The sequence below is a fragment of the Lissotriton vulgaris genome, chromosome 2_2, assembly GCF_964263255.1.
Source record: "Lissotriton vulgaris chromosome 2_2, aLisVul1.2, whole genome shotgun sequence".
Taxonomy (NCBI): Eukaryota; Metazoa; Chordata; class Amphibia; order Caudata; family Salamandridae; genus Lissotriton; species Lissotriton vulgaris.
Genome location: NC_141688.1, coordinates 244,706,713 through 244,723,795, shown reverse-complemented (window position 1 = coordinate 244,723,795; position 17,083 = coordinate 244,706,713). Strand labels below are relative to the sequence as shown.

The 17,083-nt window shown below is 45.6% G+C and overlaps 1 protein-coding gene across 3 annotated transcripts in view; it reads right to left on the bottom strand.

Moving 5' to 3' along the window:
* Positions 1-2,464: 2,464 nt before the first annotated feature.
* Positions 2,465-17,083, bottom strand: part of LOC147729286 (intraflagellar transport-associated protein-like) — a 262,017-nt gene continuing 247,398 nt past the window's right edge. For all 3 annotated transcript variants that reach the window (XM_086959599.1, XM_086959601.1, XM_086959600.1), the window contains one exon: positions 2,465-2,709. In XM_086959599.1, the coding sequence (XP_086815725.1) occupies positions 2,581-2,709 (129 nt within the window). In that variant the 3' untranslated portion in view covers positions 2,465-2,580. The remainder of the gene's footprint in view (positions 2,710-17,083) is intronic.

Below are 17,083 nucleotides of genomic sequence, written 5' to 3'. Positions count from 1 at the left end.
GTAGTAAAATAGATAAATACCCGGTGCCCTAAACTTAAAATGGCGGCACGTTTTTTTACGGTGAGCCGGATGACTCACGGCAGAGAGATGTTCCAAAGATCACCCAGCAGATGCAGTGACACAGCAATGAATAGGAGCACTGAGACACTGTGCGGAGAACACAACCAGGTAAGTGTCACGCGTTCATTAAGCAATTTAAATGGACTGACAGTTATGTAAGACAAGTGGTAGAAATAAAGTTGACGCTCTTTTACAATAAAGATGTTCATTCCATTTCACTCGAATTTCTAATATCGCAAACAGGGCCTCCTTTGTTATTTATATTGTCCCACAAATGCCTCCACGTACGGCAATGAACCGTTAAAAAGAGATCCAGGTTCACAGTTGTCAAAACTTTGACTGATCACAAAATAATATCTAGTAGGTGGCGGCAAATGAATATTCAGCTGCATCGCTTTCTTTGGTTTCGAGTCAGATGCAGAACAGTAACCATGTAAGAATTTCTTCTTCGTGTTCACATTTACTGCCCTAGTTCCGGATCTTTAGAGTATGAAGTCAAAAGCATTTCCTCTGATAATAAAATTGTTAATTAAATGTTAATACAATGTAGATATTGAAATGACATAGCTTGAACTTCCACTTACCTCTTGAGTCAGGGTCTTTTTCTCCGGAATACCCTTTTTGAAACAAATCAGAGGTGACTGATTCCTGCCCAGGCTCTGTTTTCCTCCTCACGTTCCTATTCTCAGAAGGTAGTAGGAAGGCTGCCAAGTAGAAACTGAAGGCAGTGTGAAAACTGTAAAAGTCCTTGACGCTCTTCTGCAATAACCAGGTGGTGTCCTCCATGTCAAGTAGGGACAGGCAGGAAGAAACGCTGCACTGTAAATAGGCAGAGACTGACATACTTAAGTTGTATGTAGGCAAGGACTGGCACATTCCAATTTTGAGGGCGACCGGTGGTAGGTCACTGGTGGGGCTTTGTTGGTTGGGGTGCCAGTAAACTTTGAATAGCTTTAAATTAAATCTTTTCTCTTGCTTGTTGCTTTAAATCTTGATCACAATGTTTCTTGAGGATCCATGAAGTTACAAGCCGTGTAGGTAAGTCCAAACGTCGCCAAATGTAATATGATAGACTGTAGCCGAGTTGTACTGATTATAAATGGTTTATTGATGAATAATCAGGTTAAATCATATAATCATTAAAACCCCACCAGGAGCAGCTCTCTTGCTGCTCAGCCCTCTCTTCCAACTGTCATCCATCCACTAGGCATCCTACACATTGTATATTACCTCACACACTCCAACATTCCACCATTCATACACATAGGCAAGCAAGTCATGTTAGTGAGAAAGGTACATGGCTTCAAAACCAGGATTCCACAACCGCCCTATGATTTGTATACATGTTGCATATTCTAGTCTAAATTATTCAACCTTTTTATCTTTTGATTCTTTGCAGCTGAGACGAACTGGTGCTTATGTGAAATACTCTGATACGTACGGATTGAGTTTGCGTTATATCAAGCTGAAAAGAAAAAAGCAGTATGCTAAAAAATAAAAAAAACAGACTTGAATAGTGTTGTATTTAAAACTTGACCCGATCACTTTTCCAGGGAAGCATTGCTTTTGGTCAGCTGCCGAAACACTGAATTTTGTAGACCGAGTTCTCCCTTTCGTTGTGATGATAGGATTTCTGGTTCCTTGCCCACCTTCACCCTTTGCCCACCCTGACACATCTGCCCTCTAGTTGAAGTATTACAGCAAACAGATGATGGATAGACTGCTGACAATGCAAACATTCTCCCCCAGTCAAAAGGTCTGGGTTAAATCCATCGTTCTTTTGCCCACTACGCCACCCTAGTTTGGACCCAGCCTTATATAAATCAGTCTTGACCCTGTGCCCCATGGGAACAGTCTAGACCGAACTGCCAGGCCAGGTCCTCCCTGGACTGGAAACATTTAGGGTTTAGAAGCTCGTTGCATTGTTCCCAGAAGTACTTCACACCACCCTTTATGTACCTGTTAATTTGCACATATGGAAAAGTTTGAGACAACTGTCAAGGGCAATGAAAGGGCAAAAGAAATACTCAATAGAAGTGTTTTCTATCATCATGTCCAGGCCCGCCTCTAACCCCGCCCACTAGCCACGCCCCTAACTCAATCTAATGAGTACCTGCACTTATTTTTTTCCATTTAAAGCACTGGGTCTACGGGGTGATTGTTCAAGAGGGCAATTCAGGTGTAAACGCTGGCCTTCTACCTACAGGGATGGCAACTTCGCCCCTAGACCACCTGCCCAGTTAGCACCAATAGAAAGTGTTCTTTCCACGTGAAGTTCCACTTAGATCTAACAATGCATCTTCAAGCTAATTTTGAATCACCACAGGAATATTGGTGGCTGAGCCACCATCTATTTCTGCACAATGGTCCAGTATCCAGAAGCGCCAAGAAGCACCAAAAAATAGTGAGTCCATGGTGGTCTTTTATTATACCTTCAGAAACATGTGCTTAGTTTGTTTTGAAAGTATTAGCATCAATAGTCTTTAAAAGAGGAGAGCTTGCGTCCCATTGGATGTTCAGTCAGTCCGAAGCCATGCGTGCTTCCGCCATTGCTTTCATTTCCGCTTTGGTATATTTGGGGGTCAGTACTACGCTGTCATAGTCGAAGTGCTGGTCCAGGGAGAAGGGCTCCACGTCATCTCTCGTGATCTAGAAACAGAGAAAGGATCAAGGTGAGCACAAAGACTGAAGGCATTTACCGGTGGTCTATACAGATACCAATCACAGGAAAGGATGATGCAAGTCTAAGAGGTACCCAAATTATGTAAAGTTTGTGCAGAAGATGCTGTCTGCACCATAGTGCAGTGAGGACATGAATAAAATTTGGCGAACAATAACTTTAGCTTTCTAACGAAAACGGTGGCAATTGACAAACATCATTAACTAATGAGATTAAGCATTTTATTGTCTGCAGGTTGCAAATTTAAAGCCCAGGGTACACCTGCCATTTCCTATTTTACCAGCTGATGAAATTCCAGTTAATAATGGGAAATATTTCACAGCCACTGAGTATAAATATAAATAAGTCTTGGGCGGCCTAATCAAGCGTAGGTAAAGACAGAACACTTTTGCAATAAAGGTAGCAAGAGACCAATGATTTATGAAGGGTCTGTAAGAGCATGATGGTGTGACCCTGAATTAAAAAGAATAAAATAAACCCTGTCTTGAAGTTGAAGGAGTCCTAGAGCGATAACAGATATGTGGGGTCTCCTGTGTGTTGCTTGCCCAGGTTCAGTTTTCTGGTGCATGGGGTGTTGTAGGTGTGTAGAATGTTTCTCTTCTCTGATTACATGACTTTATGTTGGAAGGGTCTGAGAGCACCTGGAGGCGGAGCTGGAAACATCAAGAGCTCCTGGTGGAGTGTAGTGCTGCCTGGGTACTAGACCTGATATCTAACCTGTAACTACAAATAAAATCACTCTGTGTTGTACCTGGATGAGTGATGTATGCATCTTTCTACCAATGCAACACTAACCCAGCAGCCTCTCTTCAACAGTGACAGGGCACCTGTGAAGGTGTCAGCTGTAACACTCCTCCTTCGCTAACATTTACACACCATGGATACCCAGGGCCAGGTGTCCCACCTGCAAATGCAAGCAGAGCACTGGGCAAGCTGTCACCTGTCACAAACTTGCTCATCTTCACAAAATGTGGTTAAAGAAGCTATGGATAACTCGCAACAGTCACTGTATTGGTGGTAATAATGAAAAGAACACTGGGGCAGGTGCCAGCAACCCTCGCTCCTTGATCGCCTCAATTTTGTAGCCCAATAAGGAGTAGTATTGGACTTTAAGTACCGGTGACAGCTTTAGTACAAGTGCCTTGAGACCCTTACGGGTGAGTAGTTGCACTTTACAAGCCTTTGATTGCTTGTGCCTCAAGAGGGTGACAGCTTCATGATTTTGGCTAGGGCCTCAAGGCAGGTGTTATCTGTCCAAACACTCATTGACCCTTACAGCTCTGAGAGTGAAGGATGCCTGGTACGGGTGACCTGCCACACTGGTCTCAGTAGCGAAGAAGGTGTTAGAGCAGATTTCTTTGTCCTACCCTCCTTGTCCTACACCGTTTGGCAGCCCTAAAGACCCCGGGGATAAGTGATAGGAGAAAAAAAACCTTGGAATAATTAAATGCAAACAATTGCACAATATGCAAACGAAAAGCTGTGAAATTAGAAGTCAGACTGTTGTGTAATTGTGTGATGCGCATGTCCACTCATCCGTGGCGGCAGCTCAAGACACTCCTCAGAGGCTACGAAATCAGAGTATATTTGTGCATTAAAATATGCATGTACCAGTAAATACTGGGCCTTACCACTTCTAGACAGAATGAAAGTGACTCATCTTTATCAAAAGTAGTGAGTGTATATAAAATCAGGAGTGATGAACATAGACGCAATTCCGCTCTTAATCTGTAGGCACACCAACAGTGCACATGATAACTAAGGGCAAATAATGTCTAAAACAGGAAGAAGGTTTACATGTATTTTTGAAAGCTCATTAGGGATTATATTTAATATGGAACTTCCAGCAGGATACCTAGTGAGGGCAGGATTGTGAACCCAAACATTTGTCAATTATATATATATATTTTTAATGAGATTATTGATAGTGGCGACCACATTGTGTACAAATAATATCGGGGAAAGTTACAATCTTCAATGATTAAAGCTGTATAATAAAGTTACAATCTTCAATGATTAAAGCTGTATAACAATGTCTAATGGGAATTGTGTGTTAAATAGATACTTTCGTTGACAACTGTTTGTAGTAAACAAGATGGGTATTGATGACCATATTGCATCACGAGTAAGATAATTTTTAGCGTTTCTTTTCATAAATTGTCTGCAATTATGCAGCAGTGAGGTAGAACAACTGAAAAAATACCATATACAAGTATGATAGCGAATAACAAGTCATTACTTTGAAAAATACAATGGGTCCGTAAAATGGCAGAATCTACTACAGAGTCATAACCATGTGTTTAGCAGCTGTTACTGTTTTTTGTACCGAAATAAAGTAAAAATGTATATTTGTGTAATATACCCTCTTCGATATGTTTACATATCTGACTGTGGCTTGTGTGCTTCGTCTTTGCACTTTGTTGTTTTCTTGAATATTATATTAAGATTCCTTTATGCTACGAATGGGATAAAGTACTCTCTCACATACATTACAAGGGTATTGCAAGTCATTAAGGAGTTCTATACTATATACATGAACGAGGCCGAGTTCCTTTTCTAGGTACTGGATTTCTAAAGCTTCTTATAATATCCTTCTGATCTGTGTCGGGAGAAACTTTATTTCTTATTAATCATGGTAACACCATCACTATTCTCTCAAGCTGCTTATTATTATATCCTTGATAGTTTGCTACATTACATGGTAGAGGACGTTTGCAGACAAAAAAAATTAAAGTACAATGTGCAGTGTAAAATCAAACACACCAATAATTAGTGACCTCGGAGGTGAACTGCAATAGGTTATTACACTTGGGCATCTATGGAGTTTCTTTATTACAGATGCTAGAGACGGTCAAAGTTATGTTATGTTATGTTATTTTATTTTATATAGCGCGCAGATGCCGCAGCCAAGTGGCGTCCCGGCGATTTAGGAGATGATAAAACACAACACAACAGAAATGACCAAAAACGCATGAGACTAAACTGTGGAAAATAGGAAGGTTTTTAAGGCCTTCCTAAAAAGGAGCAGATCAGGGATGGAACGAAGAGGGGCAGGCAAAGAGTTCCAGAGAGCTGCCGCCAGCACTGAAAAAGAACGTCCACCCAGTAGCCTATAATAAGGAGTTAAAGACAGGCTTGGGTACATAGACTGCCGGATACCATGTAGTTTATCGGTAACATGAGCATCTGGCATGGTTTCAGCCCTCTGGACTTACACTGGACACTAGTACCATATTTGTACTGGTGGTTGCGGTGCCCACCAATGGCATTTAGTTCTTGGGTTCATGAATCTTATAATTGACAGCAGTTTCCTCTAGTTTCATTACGAGCAGCTAAAACCGCTACTACAAACGTGCTGCAATAAACTACTGTTAATGTTTTTGCACAGTTTTGTGTTAAAACACAACCCAGGGACATTTTTCCCACTGTCATCAGATCATTCAGCCTTAAGTGAAAACCATGGATGCTCCAGGAGTCGCGTGCTGATCTAAGTAAAAGACAATCAAGAGAATAATTCCACTAAATGGCTGAGAAAAAGATCTTACAGGGTGTGTTACTTTGAAATATAGTACCTTGCAGGGGCGTAGAAATACAGTGCCATGCTGGCTCCGGAAAAGGAGATAGAAACGGTCCCATGCTCCAGTAAGGAGCCAGGTGCAGTATGGACTTTTTCTTTGTCTACTTAAAAATACAAACCGCACCTGGCTCCTTGCTGGGGCAAAGGCACACTGCAAGCAGCCACACACTGGAGCGTTTCTTGGACTAAAAAAAAAAAGTTGGGCCTCTTCGCCTATTTTGTATTACAAATAAATCACTGTGACGACACCACAGAAAAATAAACCTCGATTTCTGCATGTATCTGTACAGAGGAGTCCCGGTCACAGGAGCCTGACATATCTAGACTTGGGCTGTGCTAAGAATTGATGTGAGCAAGATCACACAGTTGAGTCAATGGAGCTGTAGGAAGGCAAGCGATCTCCTGGCTGCTCCATTAGACAAAACCCTGCGCGTGAAACAAGGCTTCTGGTGGCCTAGCGTCCTCTGATAGCACATAACTCTTCTGTGACGTGCAATATCCTTATTAGAGACCACAAAAAGAATAATTTGCCGCAGTTTTTTCCCTGGTGTAGAAGCAGAGCTTGGCTTTTTACTGTCATTGCTGTCCAGCACCATGGGTCGCAAAGGCGTGAACTGAGTATTATCCAGTCTCCAAAATTAGAATAAGAGTCCGCGTTGCGATGAAATCAAATGTAGCATCTAAATTAAATCCTTTTTTTGCTCTTAAGGGCCCATGTATAGCGCGCGCGTAGTGCGGCGGCGATCTGCCTCCCCGGAGCTGTTTATTCACGGAATCCACCTAAAGAGAACGAACGGGGGCGCCTCCCTCCTCAAAAACGCAGATAATAAGACGAAAGGAACTAATGCTCGCATTATTGGCGACGGCTGCACTTAGCCGCGGGCTCTTTGCATCAGAATGCTGCAAATGAACTTGCCAGAGCTGCGCAGTTTTGTTCCTTAAAAAGGGGGCCATTAATAAGCGGCTCAAGCATCAGGGATCACTGCAGACTGTGCAATAAACGCGCAGAGAGAATTTATTAACCTTTCCCTAACACTCCGTGCAAACACTCCATCTAGCAGGCCTCAGGCGACGCGGTCTCCGGCGCCATTTTACATGCAAAATATAAACCAGGATGAGACTAAATGCATTGCGTCACGGGTGAAGATGCACCTTCCAGAAAACACCCGCCCGCAGTAGCACAATCCAGCAGGATTCGCCCCAATACTACACTTGAGTGCTAGGACTAGCCACACTAGTGCCAAGCCCTTTTTTAAATGTTAGGCAAGCTTGTTTTTAAATGTTAAAGCTTTTCAACAAAAAGTATCCACACCAAATTTGCGTCCCGTGTTTCCAACATCCTGGTGGTACCCAGAGTTTGCAGATTACCCGGGACAAAATTAAGATAATCGCGAAATTGTAGCTATATTTAGATTTTTCAGAGAAAATAGGAAAAAACTGATGTCCAATTCAGCCGATTTTTTCACCTAAAAATACCGTCATTGCTGGATGTAGATCACCCTCTTCTCAGCTTTCACAAATAAGCAAAGTTAATAAAAAAAACGTTCCCATAATTTAGCATTTTTATAGGGGGAGTCCATTTTTCTTAATTTTTGTAGTGTCAGTCCTCTTCCAGTTTGTGCTGCAAACAGGTGTGAAAGCCATACCTTTCTGAAAACACAAAATCCTGTATTCAGCAAGGGGCTATTTGTGCAAATCCGAGACACGAAGGGTTGAAAAAAAATAAAACATTAAAATGAGTAGGAAAAGACAGCCATTTGTGACAGTCTCATCTGTAACTTCTTGTCTCAATGGCCTTTTTGAAAAGGCTATATATAGTCACATCCGACAGGCACTCTAAGTCAAAGGGATACATAGAGGTTGTAAGTTCTCCAAAACACAAAATACCCAGAGTCAACAACTGAGTTGCATGATTTTGTACACCTCTAAATTTGTAGTAACCCACACCATCAAGTAATTCACAGGCATTTTGCAAAATGTCTTCTTTCGTGTACAGTTGTTTACATTTGGATGCCGCATATGCACAGAAATACAATTGCTAATAATTTGTGTTACCATTATCTGTTCCTACATGTCTCCTGATAAAAACTGTACCTACTTGAGTGGCTTGGTTTAGCATCTGAGACAGATAAATGTCCCAAAATCCGATCTGTAGACATCATATTTCACACAGGTGAATCACGTTTTCTTTAACAGTATGGGTAGCTGTACATTTTGAGCCCTAGCTCAGCTGGCCCAGCACCCAGGAAAACCTACCAAACCTGAGCATATCCGAAAACTAGACAGGGTGGTCTGACGTGTGGCTTTTCACATAGGTTTCTTAATTAGAAGCACTTGAAAACCTCAAACTTTGCCTAAAAATACACATTTTCCTAAAATTTCCGTGAAAGAATGTTACAGAATCAGCAGGGAACCACAAATTTCCTTCCACCAAGGATTCTCACATGCCTCCCGATAAAAACGATGCCCCACTTGTGCGGGTTGGTCTAGTGCCTATTTTTTTATTTTATTTTACAGAGCTTTATATAACGTAAAGTTGACCCGAATCGAGTATCAGAGCGCTTTACATAGCACCAGTTGCATTACATGAGGTCACCTTTTTTTTTTTGTTAGGCACGGGGAGATTAAGTGATTTGCCCAGAATCGCAGGATGTTCAACGTCATTGCCGAGAATCGAACCCACTTCCCTAGATTCGTGGTCGACCGCACTAAAACACAATGTGGAGGCATCAACAATAGAGGTAGCTGCAGTTCCTGAGCCCAGGATCGGCCGACATCTAGGAAAACCTATTAAAACTAGATTTTTAAAAAAACAGACCTAAAGGAGTCCAGGTTGAAGTGACTGAAGAGGATCCCACAACGTTTTCTAACTCAAATAGCCCAACAAATCTCAAATGTTGCCTAAAATTATTACTCATTTTCCTTGCATTTCTGTGATGCAAACTTTCGAGATCCACCAGATTTCTATCACCCAGAATTCCCACAACTACCCTGCTTGTGTGGCTGGGCCTAGTGCCTGCAACAGGAACATATAAAAAACTGGGTCAAGCAGAGTCCTCTGGCGACGACTCCCACATGTAACCCCCTGGTGTCTAGACAGTTTCTACCCTGGGTGTGCCGGGAGATGGAGGAGGGTTGGAAGACTCTATTGCCCCTTCTGGGGTGGTGTTATGGCTCAAAGCCAGGGTGGGCTGCCCCATCCTTTTGTTTGTTTTGGAGCCATATTAAAATCATTGGACTCTAATGGCCTTCCTGCCAACATGCCCAATTGTAGGAAAAACCTATCTGGCACCTGGGTGACCAGAAAAAACATTTTCCCCCCATTTGTGGTGGTGGGATGGCCCAATTTTAGGTTGGGACATCTACGCCCGCTTATGTTTCCCAAATGTAAAGTCCCTGTAAACAAGTAGGCTCCCCCCCCCTTCCAGGGGATCAGATTGGGGTTAATTACCCCCATCTATCTCCCCTGGGGAACAGAAAGTTTGATTTTGTTATGGGGGCACATGGCCTTAGCAAACCCCATAAACCGCTCCCAGCGAGGTCACAAAGATGTTGTGCCATTTTTTTTGGCCAGGGACATGGTGGACCTGCTCATTGTGAGCCACCCCACCCCTTCTTTTTGTCTAATAATCCCTGGAGTCTAGTGGGCCTTCAGTCCCCCAGGGTGGCAGATACAGGACAAACCCCTCTGCCCATCCTTCAGGAGGCAGCCAGACTGTAAGGCCTTTGTGGTATGAGCCCTTTTGTTTTATTCTTCCCTGGTTTCTGCCCCCATAGGGTTGCATTTTGTGTATAAAAGCCAATCTGGGCCAACCTGGGCAAGGGGGAGGGTCAGAAATACTGTTGAGCCTTTTTGGGGTGGGGAACATGGCCATTTGCATGGTGGACCACTATCTCCCTTTATTTGATTGTTTTTTAAAAACAATTTCTGGAGTCTTGTGGACTTTCTCTCCCCTCCCACTTTTAAACATCTCCTCGCCGTCCTCAACGCATACAACACAACCCTGAAGAGATATGTTAAATGCTACATAACAATGCAAGCACGATCCTCTAACCCAAGCACTTGCCATCATGTTACATCCTATGAATTCTCAGAAAGGAAGCACATCATACAACTGGTCTCTCTGCCCAGGGCCCTTAACCCTTGGACTGGACAGGGGCGGAGCTCCCCTCCCCGGCTTACCATTCTGCGGACCAACCCGCTCCCTCCAGGAGTGGCCCCCCTAGAAACCAGAATTGTCAGGGTGCCTGTGGCAGGCGTCCTGCACAATTCTCTCAAGTTCAGGGGCTAGCGCCCCTGAACTTGAGAGACTTGTGCAGGACGCCTGCTGGGCTGGGAGGTCAGTGTCCTGCACTGACCTCCCAGCCCAGTCTGTACCCTCTGGCTGGGCAGGGTCCAGGGGCGAGGCTTCCCTCCCCATCCCTCCCACTGAGACTCCATAGCCTCCTACCTGGTGGGGTACGGCCAGAAGCCAAAACGGCAGGGACACTGCTAGCAGTCGTCCCTCCCTCCTGACCAGGGAGGACATTCTGAACCTGACTCTCCAACCCAGGGTCTGTACCGTGAGGTGGTACCTGAGCCTGGCAATACAGGAATTCTGTGAGAGTACACCCCCCCAAGGGGAACACATTTCTCATGTCTTGTGTGAGAGTCTGCTGGGTGCAAGTCTTTAGCTCCTTGTCCACCTGACAGTGCATGAAGACTGCCTAAGACAGCATTAGCTTCACCATGGTTGGTCCTGGGGTGCTGTGATCTCAGACCAGGTAACCCTTGAACCACTGGTCCACCCAGAGGAGACTGTCTCCCCCTCACCCCTTTCTCTTCCCCCCTTCCACTTGGAGTGGTGCTGCCAGACAGCAGAATTAGTGGGACGCTTGTCACTGCCACACCTCCCCCCCAAGTTTTCCTGACACTAAGGGATTCCACTCAGCAGATGGCCTCATGGTAAAGGCTCCCCCCTTTACAGGTGCCCACGGAACCAACCAGGATCTGGGACTGGGTTTTGGGCAACCTGGGACTCAGCACACCCGCTCCCTCTACTCAGAAACAAAAAGTGGGGACCCTTACCCATCCAACTACATTGGGTCCTCTCTGGGTCACTACAAACCTCCCATACCTTACTTGGTTGGGGAAAACCTGAGCCACACCCTTCACAATCACTCCCAAAAGCTTCTTCTGACCCCCTATAATCCACTAAAACCTCTGCCTCCAGTGCAAGCTCCCTGGGGTCAGAGAACTCTAAAATTCTGGGGTTTTGGTTCCACACTTGTGTCCCATTTTTTCTTCGTAGCCTTTCTTTGAAGAATCTGACCTCAGTAAAAAACAGTTCTGTCCTCCCCGGTCCAGCTTCACTACAGGAGGGGGAGACAGCATTGTCCAGAGTTGACACAGTCTATTCAGGTGCTAATGAAAACTCTTCCCACTACTCTATATGCAGAAAGGTGAATTCAGTCTCACTATGAGTCACCCAGGAAAGAAGGACACACTTCGACCCCCAATGTGACTGTCTAGAGAGAACGCACATCCCCAACTCCTGTAACTCCAAAACCAGACGGTGAATACACAAACAGGCATGGGATGGTTAAACAAGTAAATGCTCACTTCCTTAAAGCGATGATGTGAAACACACAATAAAAAACAACACTTACTGAAAGGTGGGTTATTACATTCTGAGTTCAGAGAACCTAAACTCCAAATCTCTAGCTTTTCCCAATTGTAAGTTACACATGTATAATGTTACAAGGCCACTCCAATGATAGCCTATGAGAGAGCTAGCACACACAAGTACATGTCCTACCTTTCACATACACTGCACCCTGCTGGGGGGTGACTTTTGGGTTACCTTAGGTGTAACTAACATGTAGTAAAAGGGAAGGTTTAGGCCTGGCAAGTGGGTGCACTTGCTAGATCGACATGGCAGTTAAAACTGTGTGCGCAGTGTGAGAAGTTGGCCTGATATGTGATGTTCCAATTCTGGAACCACCTTGTATCAGTCCAAACAATCCCTTATGGTGTCTGGTTGTAAGTCAACCTTGTTAGACAAGCTATCCTAGGGGTAGCATGGACTAAGCAGCCTTAAAGGCTTAACTTAAGAGGTCATGTTAAACGAGCTGTTTCACCACATACAATCCTGTAATATCAAATGAAAGGACACCACACAAGTATATATTATAAAAATATATGTGTTTATTTCTAAAATAATCCCCAGTACTCTTTATGAGCAAAGGGGCACAAGCGTTAAATCAAAAGCACAGTATAACATACAAAGTTGCACAATTATGGATGAGGGCGGGTGGCCACTCAAACCATATATTAAAAAAGTGGTATAAGAGATACCAATCGAATAGTGGTTAGGCCTAGGGCCTAGGGAATCGCTGGGAGCAGTCTGGACTAGCAATGCTGAAGTCGGGAAAAGCCCGCGGGATTCGGGTGCAGCACGTACAGTGCGGCTTGCACCAATGCAATGTCAATGGTGCGTAAAAGTTACACAAATAAAGTTTAAAGATACTTCCGCTGAACATAGAGGAACAAAACTTAAGACACAGACCCTAGAGGTGTGTACCAGTGTGGGAACACCGGCGTTGCAATGTTACCTCACCCACAGGAAGCGGGTGCATAGGGTCGAAGTGGCGTCGGGTTTTGACACGCAGGCTCTTGGTGCTTGGAGCTGAAGATGCTGCAGGCGATGGGAAGCAGAAGTGTCCGGTGTGATCCAAGGGTGGATCGGAGTCGAGAAGTATCTGAAAGCAGAGGGGACAGAGTCTGGGTCACTCAGCAGTGACCAGGGTGGAACCAGGACGGAACCAGGCAATGTCGGGCGCAATCAGATGGTTGTCGAGGAGCTTCTCTCCGCTGTCACGTGGGCTCTGGGGCATCTGCGACGTCCAGGAGCAGGTCACGATCTGTCCCACGCAGGCTCTCGCCGTCAGCGCCGTCGGCTTCAAGATTGGAGCAAACAACACTAGGCAAAAGCAATCCACGCGGAACTGGGAGATTGCTTCTCACTCAGACCAGGAGGGTCAGAGCGGGGGCTCCTTTTCACAGGAGCTGGTGCAAATCTGGAGCAACCAGAAAAGCAAGTCGGTTTAAGGTTTTCGTCGTCACAGGGGCCACAAGCTAGCTGGCAAGTGACATGGCCAACGCGTCGAGCCAACACAAGCAGAAGGGCCCCACGCAGCACTCGTCCAATGTGGAGGGGTGAGCTTCGGTGCAAGAGTAGCTCAGGGTTGGGCTTCTCAAACCCCGGTGTACAGCTTCGAGGGTCACTAGTCAGCTGCACGTTCAGCGTCTCGTGGCCTTTTCAAGATGGCGTGCCCCACGCTTCCGGTCGCCTCCACGGGTCTCAGCTCTGCAGGGACTGTGGAACGGGCTGAAGGAAGGCAGGCAAGCTTGATCTCGTCGATCTCTGTCGCTCGAGTTCCGGCGGAAACTGCAACAAAGCAAGGGTCGAGGTGCTGGATGGTTCCTGTTTGCACAGGGTGGTCACTCCTTGACCACAAGGGAGATTCTTCAGTCTTCTACGTTGAGTAGGATGTTGAAGGGTCCAGAGTTTCGTTTCTTATGTTTCTTCAGGATAATCTGAGTTGCATTGGCACTGCTCCCACTCTTATTCGCATCTGGTGGGCTGGATTACCTGCTAGGTCCTCTCCTATGGGTGGGACCCAGGAAGGGGGTGGATACACCCCTTTCCTTTGATCCAGGCCGCGCTTGGACTGGGGCTGGTGTGCCCCAGAACCGGTTTGGCCGGATTATGCAAGGGGCAGCCTAATGCTCCCCACTATCTCCTGTCTGGGGTGGTGTAACACCGCCCTGCGACAGGAAACCCTTTGTCCAGGCCCCCATCTGCTGAGTTTCGGTCAGCAGCAGGAGGTCAGACCCGTGTCTGTGGCAGAGGCATTCATTTTGTGGATCTGAGGCTCTTTTAAAATCAACCGCGTTTCAGTAAAGTAACATGTCTTCTCCTTTTAGAGGGGTGGAATGCTACCCCCGTCGCCAGAACTGGCGAGGGGGTAGTATTCCAATTCGTATGACACCTTACACGACATATTTTGATAAAGCGAAATCAAAGTTGCTATATAACCGCGAGGATTATAAGGCAGTTAATAGTACATGGTATGGCATTATCCCGGAACAGCTTAGGGAGTTGTTCCCGACAGCTGCAGACAGGCTCAGCTCATGCCAGAGCTCCATCTCACATTAAACCAGGCACTCTGCCTCCAGGATTGATAAGGCCTTCCATAGGAGTGACTCACAGGTTTATATGTGTCCAGATATAGGTTTAGATATAGGTATACTATATCTAAGCAAGGGGTGATTGCACCCACTTGCCCCAGCTGAGTGATCAGCCAGTTGTGTCAATTTAAGAACCAGTCAGGGGTGGCAAAAGCTATGCTTCAGCCCCTGGTAGGCCTTGGTGGCACCTATGCCCTGAGCACCTATAGTGCATGGTACAGGGGCTGACAAGGAGTCCATTTCCAATTGTGGTATGTACCTATTGCACATGTATTACGAATTTAGAAAGAGAACAGTAGGCTGGGGGTCTGATTAGCAGGCCCACAGCCTCAGTAAGTCGAAAACCAGTGAAGCAAAAAGCAAAAATTGGGGTGACCATAGGATAGCAGACCCTACTCTCCTACATGCAGATACTGCAGTGGCAGGTTTGAGACACAATTGAATGGCTACTTGTGTGGGTGGCACAACCAGTATTGCCGGCCCACTAATAGCAATTGAGGTACAGGCCCTGGACTCTCAGTGCACTTTACTAGGGACATACCAGTAAATAAAATATTCCAAATATGGATAACCATTCCCGCAACTTGCTTTACCCCCGATCTCCCAGTGGTCTCAGGCAGCCACATTCATAAAAGGTCTCTGCCTGAACTGGGGGTTGCGTGCCCTAAACGGACGTGCAAGCTCGGATAGGATGGGCAACCATACATTTTTCAATGGCAGACATAGCAGTCGCATCGATTACATCCTAGTTGACATCAAAATGTGGCCTTTAGTATTGGATATGATAGTTAAACCACGACCTGAAAGTGACCACGAACCGCTCATGGCGGAACTGAAGGATTTTAGCTTTGTGGGGTCGACTGAACTGCAGCCTAACCCGGTTCAGGAGGCCGTGGTACTTTCAAATGACATGAGGAGGGTGCGCTGGACAAAGGTTTCTGTGGATGTGGAAGCACGCACAAAAATTAGAACCCTGGTTTCAAACTCCTTAATGGAAATTGAAAAGTGTGAAAACCAGGAAACGACGATCTCAAATATTACAGACATACATGCCAGCCTGTTCCTGTCCTTAAAATCATTGTTTGTTAAATTTGTTGCCACCAAGGGAAGAGGGAAGGCTAAGAAACCAGCAAACTGGTACAACAATGCTTGTCGAGAGTCCCACTCGCTTCTATTCAAGGCTTTGAAACTAAAGAATACAGCCCTAATTAAAACCAGTAGGAAGGCGTACAATGAAGCCAAACGTCATGCCAAAGCCGCATGGGATGACGAGCGCTGGACATCCTTAGCAGAGGCCTGTGGCTCCAGGAACTTCCAGCTGTTCTGGCATCTTCTTAGGTGGGGCCAGTCACAGGACGATCGCACAAGCCCTGCATCCGTTGAAAAACAGAAATGGGTGTCCTATTCTGAGGATCAATTTAGATGCCATAGCACCACACAAGTTTCCATTAGCTGGCCATTAACCTTTGATACACTTGTGTTCTCGGCCAAAGAAGTTGAGACAGTCCTGAATGCCATTCCTAGGGGTAAAGCGCCTGGTCCGGACTGTATCCCAGCGGATATATTCCAACAGGACCAAGATCTATAGGTTCCGTACCTAGTGCGATTGGTAAATGCGCTGGCCATGGGTGCCAGGGTACCTGACTCTTGGGCTGGCGCTGAAATATTGCCTATCTTTAAAAAGGGTGACCGGTCGGTTCCATCGAACTACCGGCCGATCAGTCTAATTGACGCGGTCCAGAAGATCATATCCCGTCTAGTTCTATCAAGGGTACAGGCTTGGATTGAGGAACATAACATCCTTACTCCTCTCCAAGCGGGGTTTAGACCACATGTGAGCACTCTAGATCAGGCTTTTCGCTTTATGCTTTTGCACTGGAAAACGGTCACCTTGGGCAAAGGCAACCTTTATGCGGCCTTCGTGGACCTAAGGTCTGCATTTGATCTTGTCCCGAGGGCCGGGCTTTGGAAATGCCTACTTGACTTGGGCATGCCTCCCACTTTGGTACGACTTATGGTGAACCTTCATGCACAGACATTTGCATGTGTTCGATGGGGTAAACCGGGTGAAGTGACGGAGAATTTTTCAGTGGCTAAAGGTGTCAGGCAAGGTTGTGTTTTGGCACCTACCTTGTTTTCTCTATATATCAATAGAGTTACCAAGTACTATGACAACTTTTCCACGGATGCTCCTAGTTTGGCTGGTATGAAAATCCCCCTGCTCATGTTCGCTGACGATACTCTCCTGATTTCACGAACCAGACAGGGTTTGCAGAAAGCTCTGTCAAGGTTCGAGAGTTTCTGCAGCGAACATGAGTTGGAGGTGAACGTGTCCAAGACCAAATTTATGGTTTTAAGGGGGCACAAACAAATAAATGCCAGGGTTTCCATGGGGAACACCCCACTGGAGCAGACAAAGCTCTACACCTACCTGGGAGTTACCTTCAGTGACACCATGAGTTGGACCCATCAGATTGAGCTTATGACCTTGAAACATCAACAGCTGGGCGGGGCACTGATCAAGGAACATAAA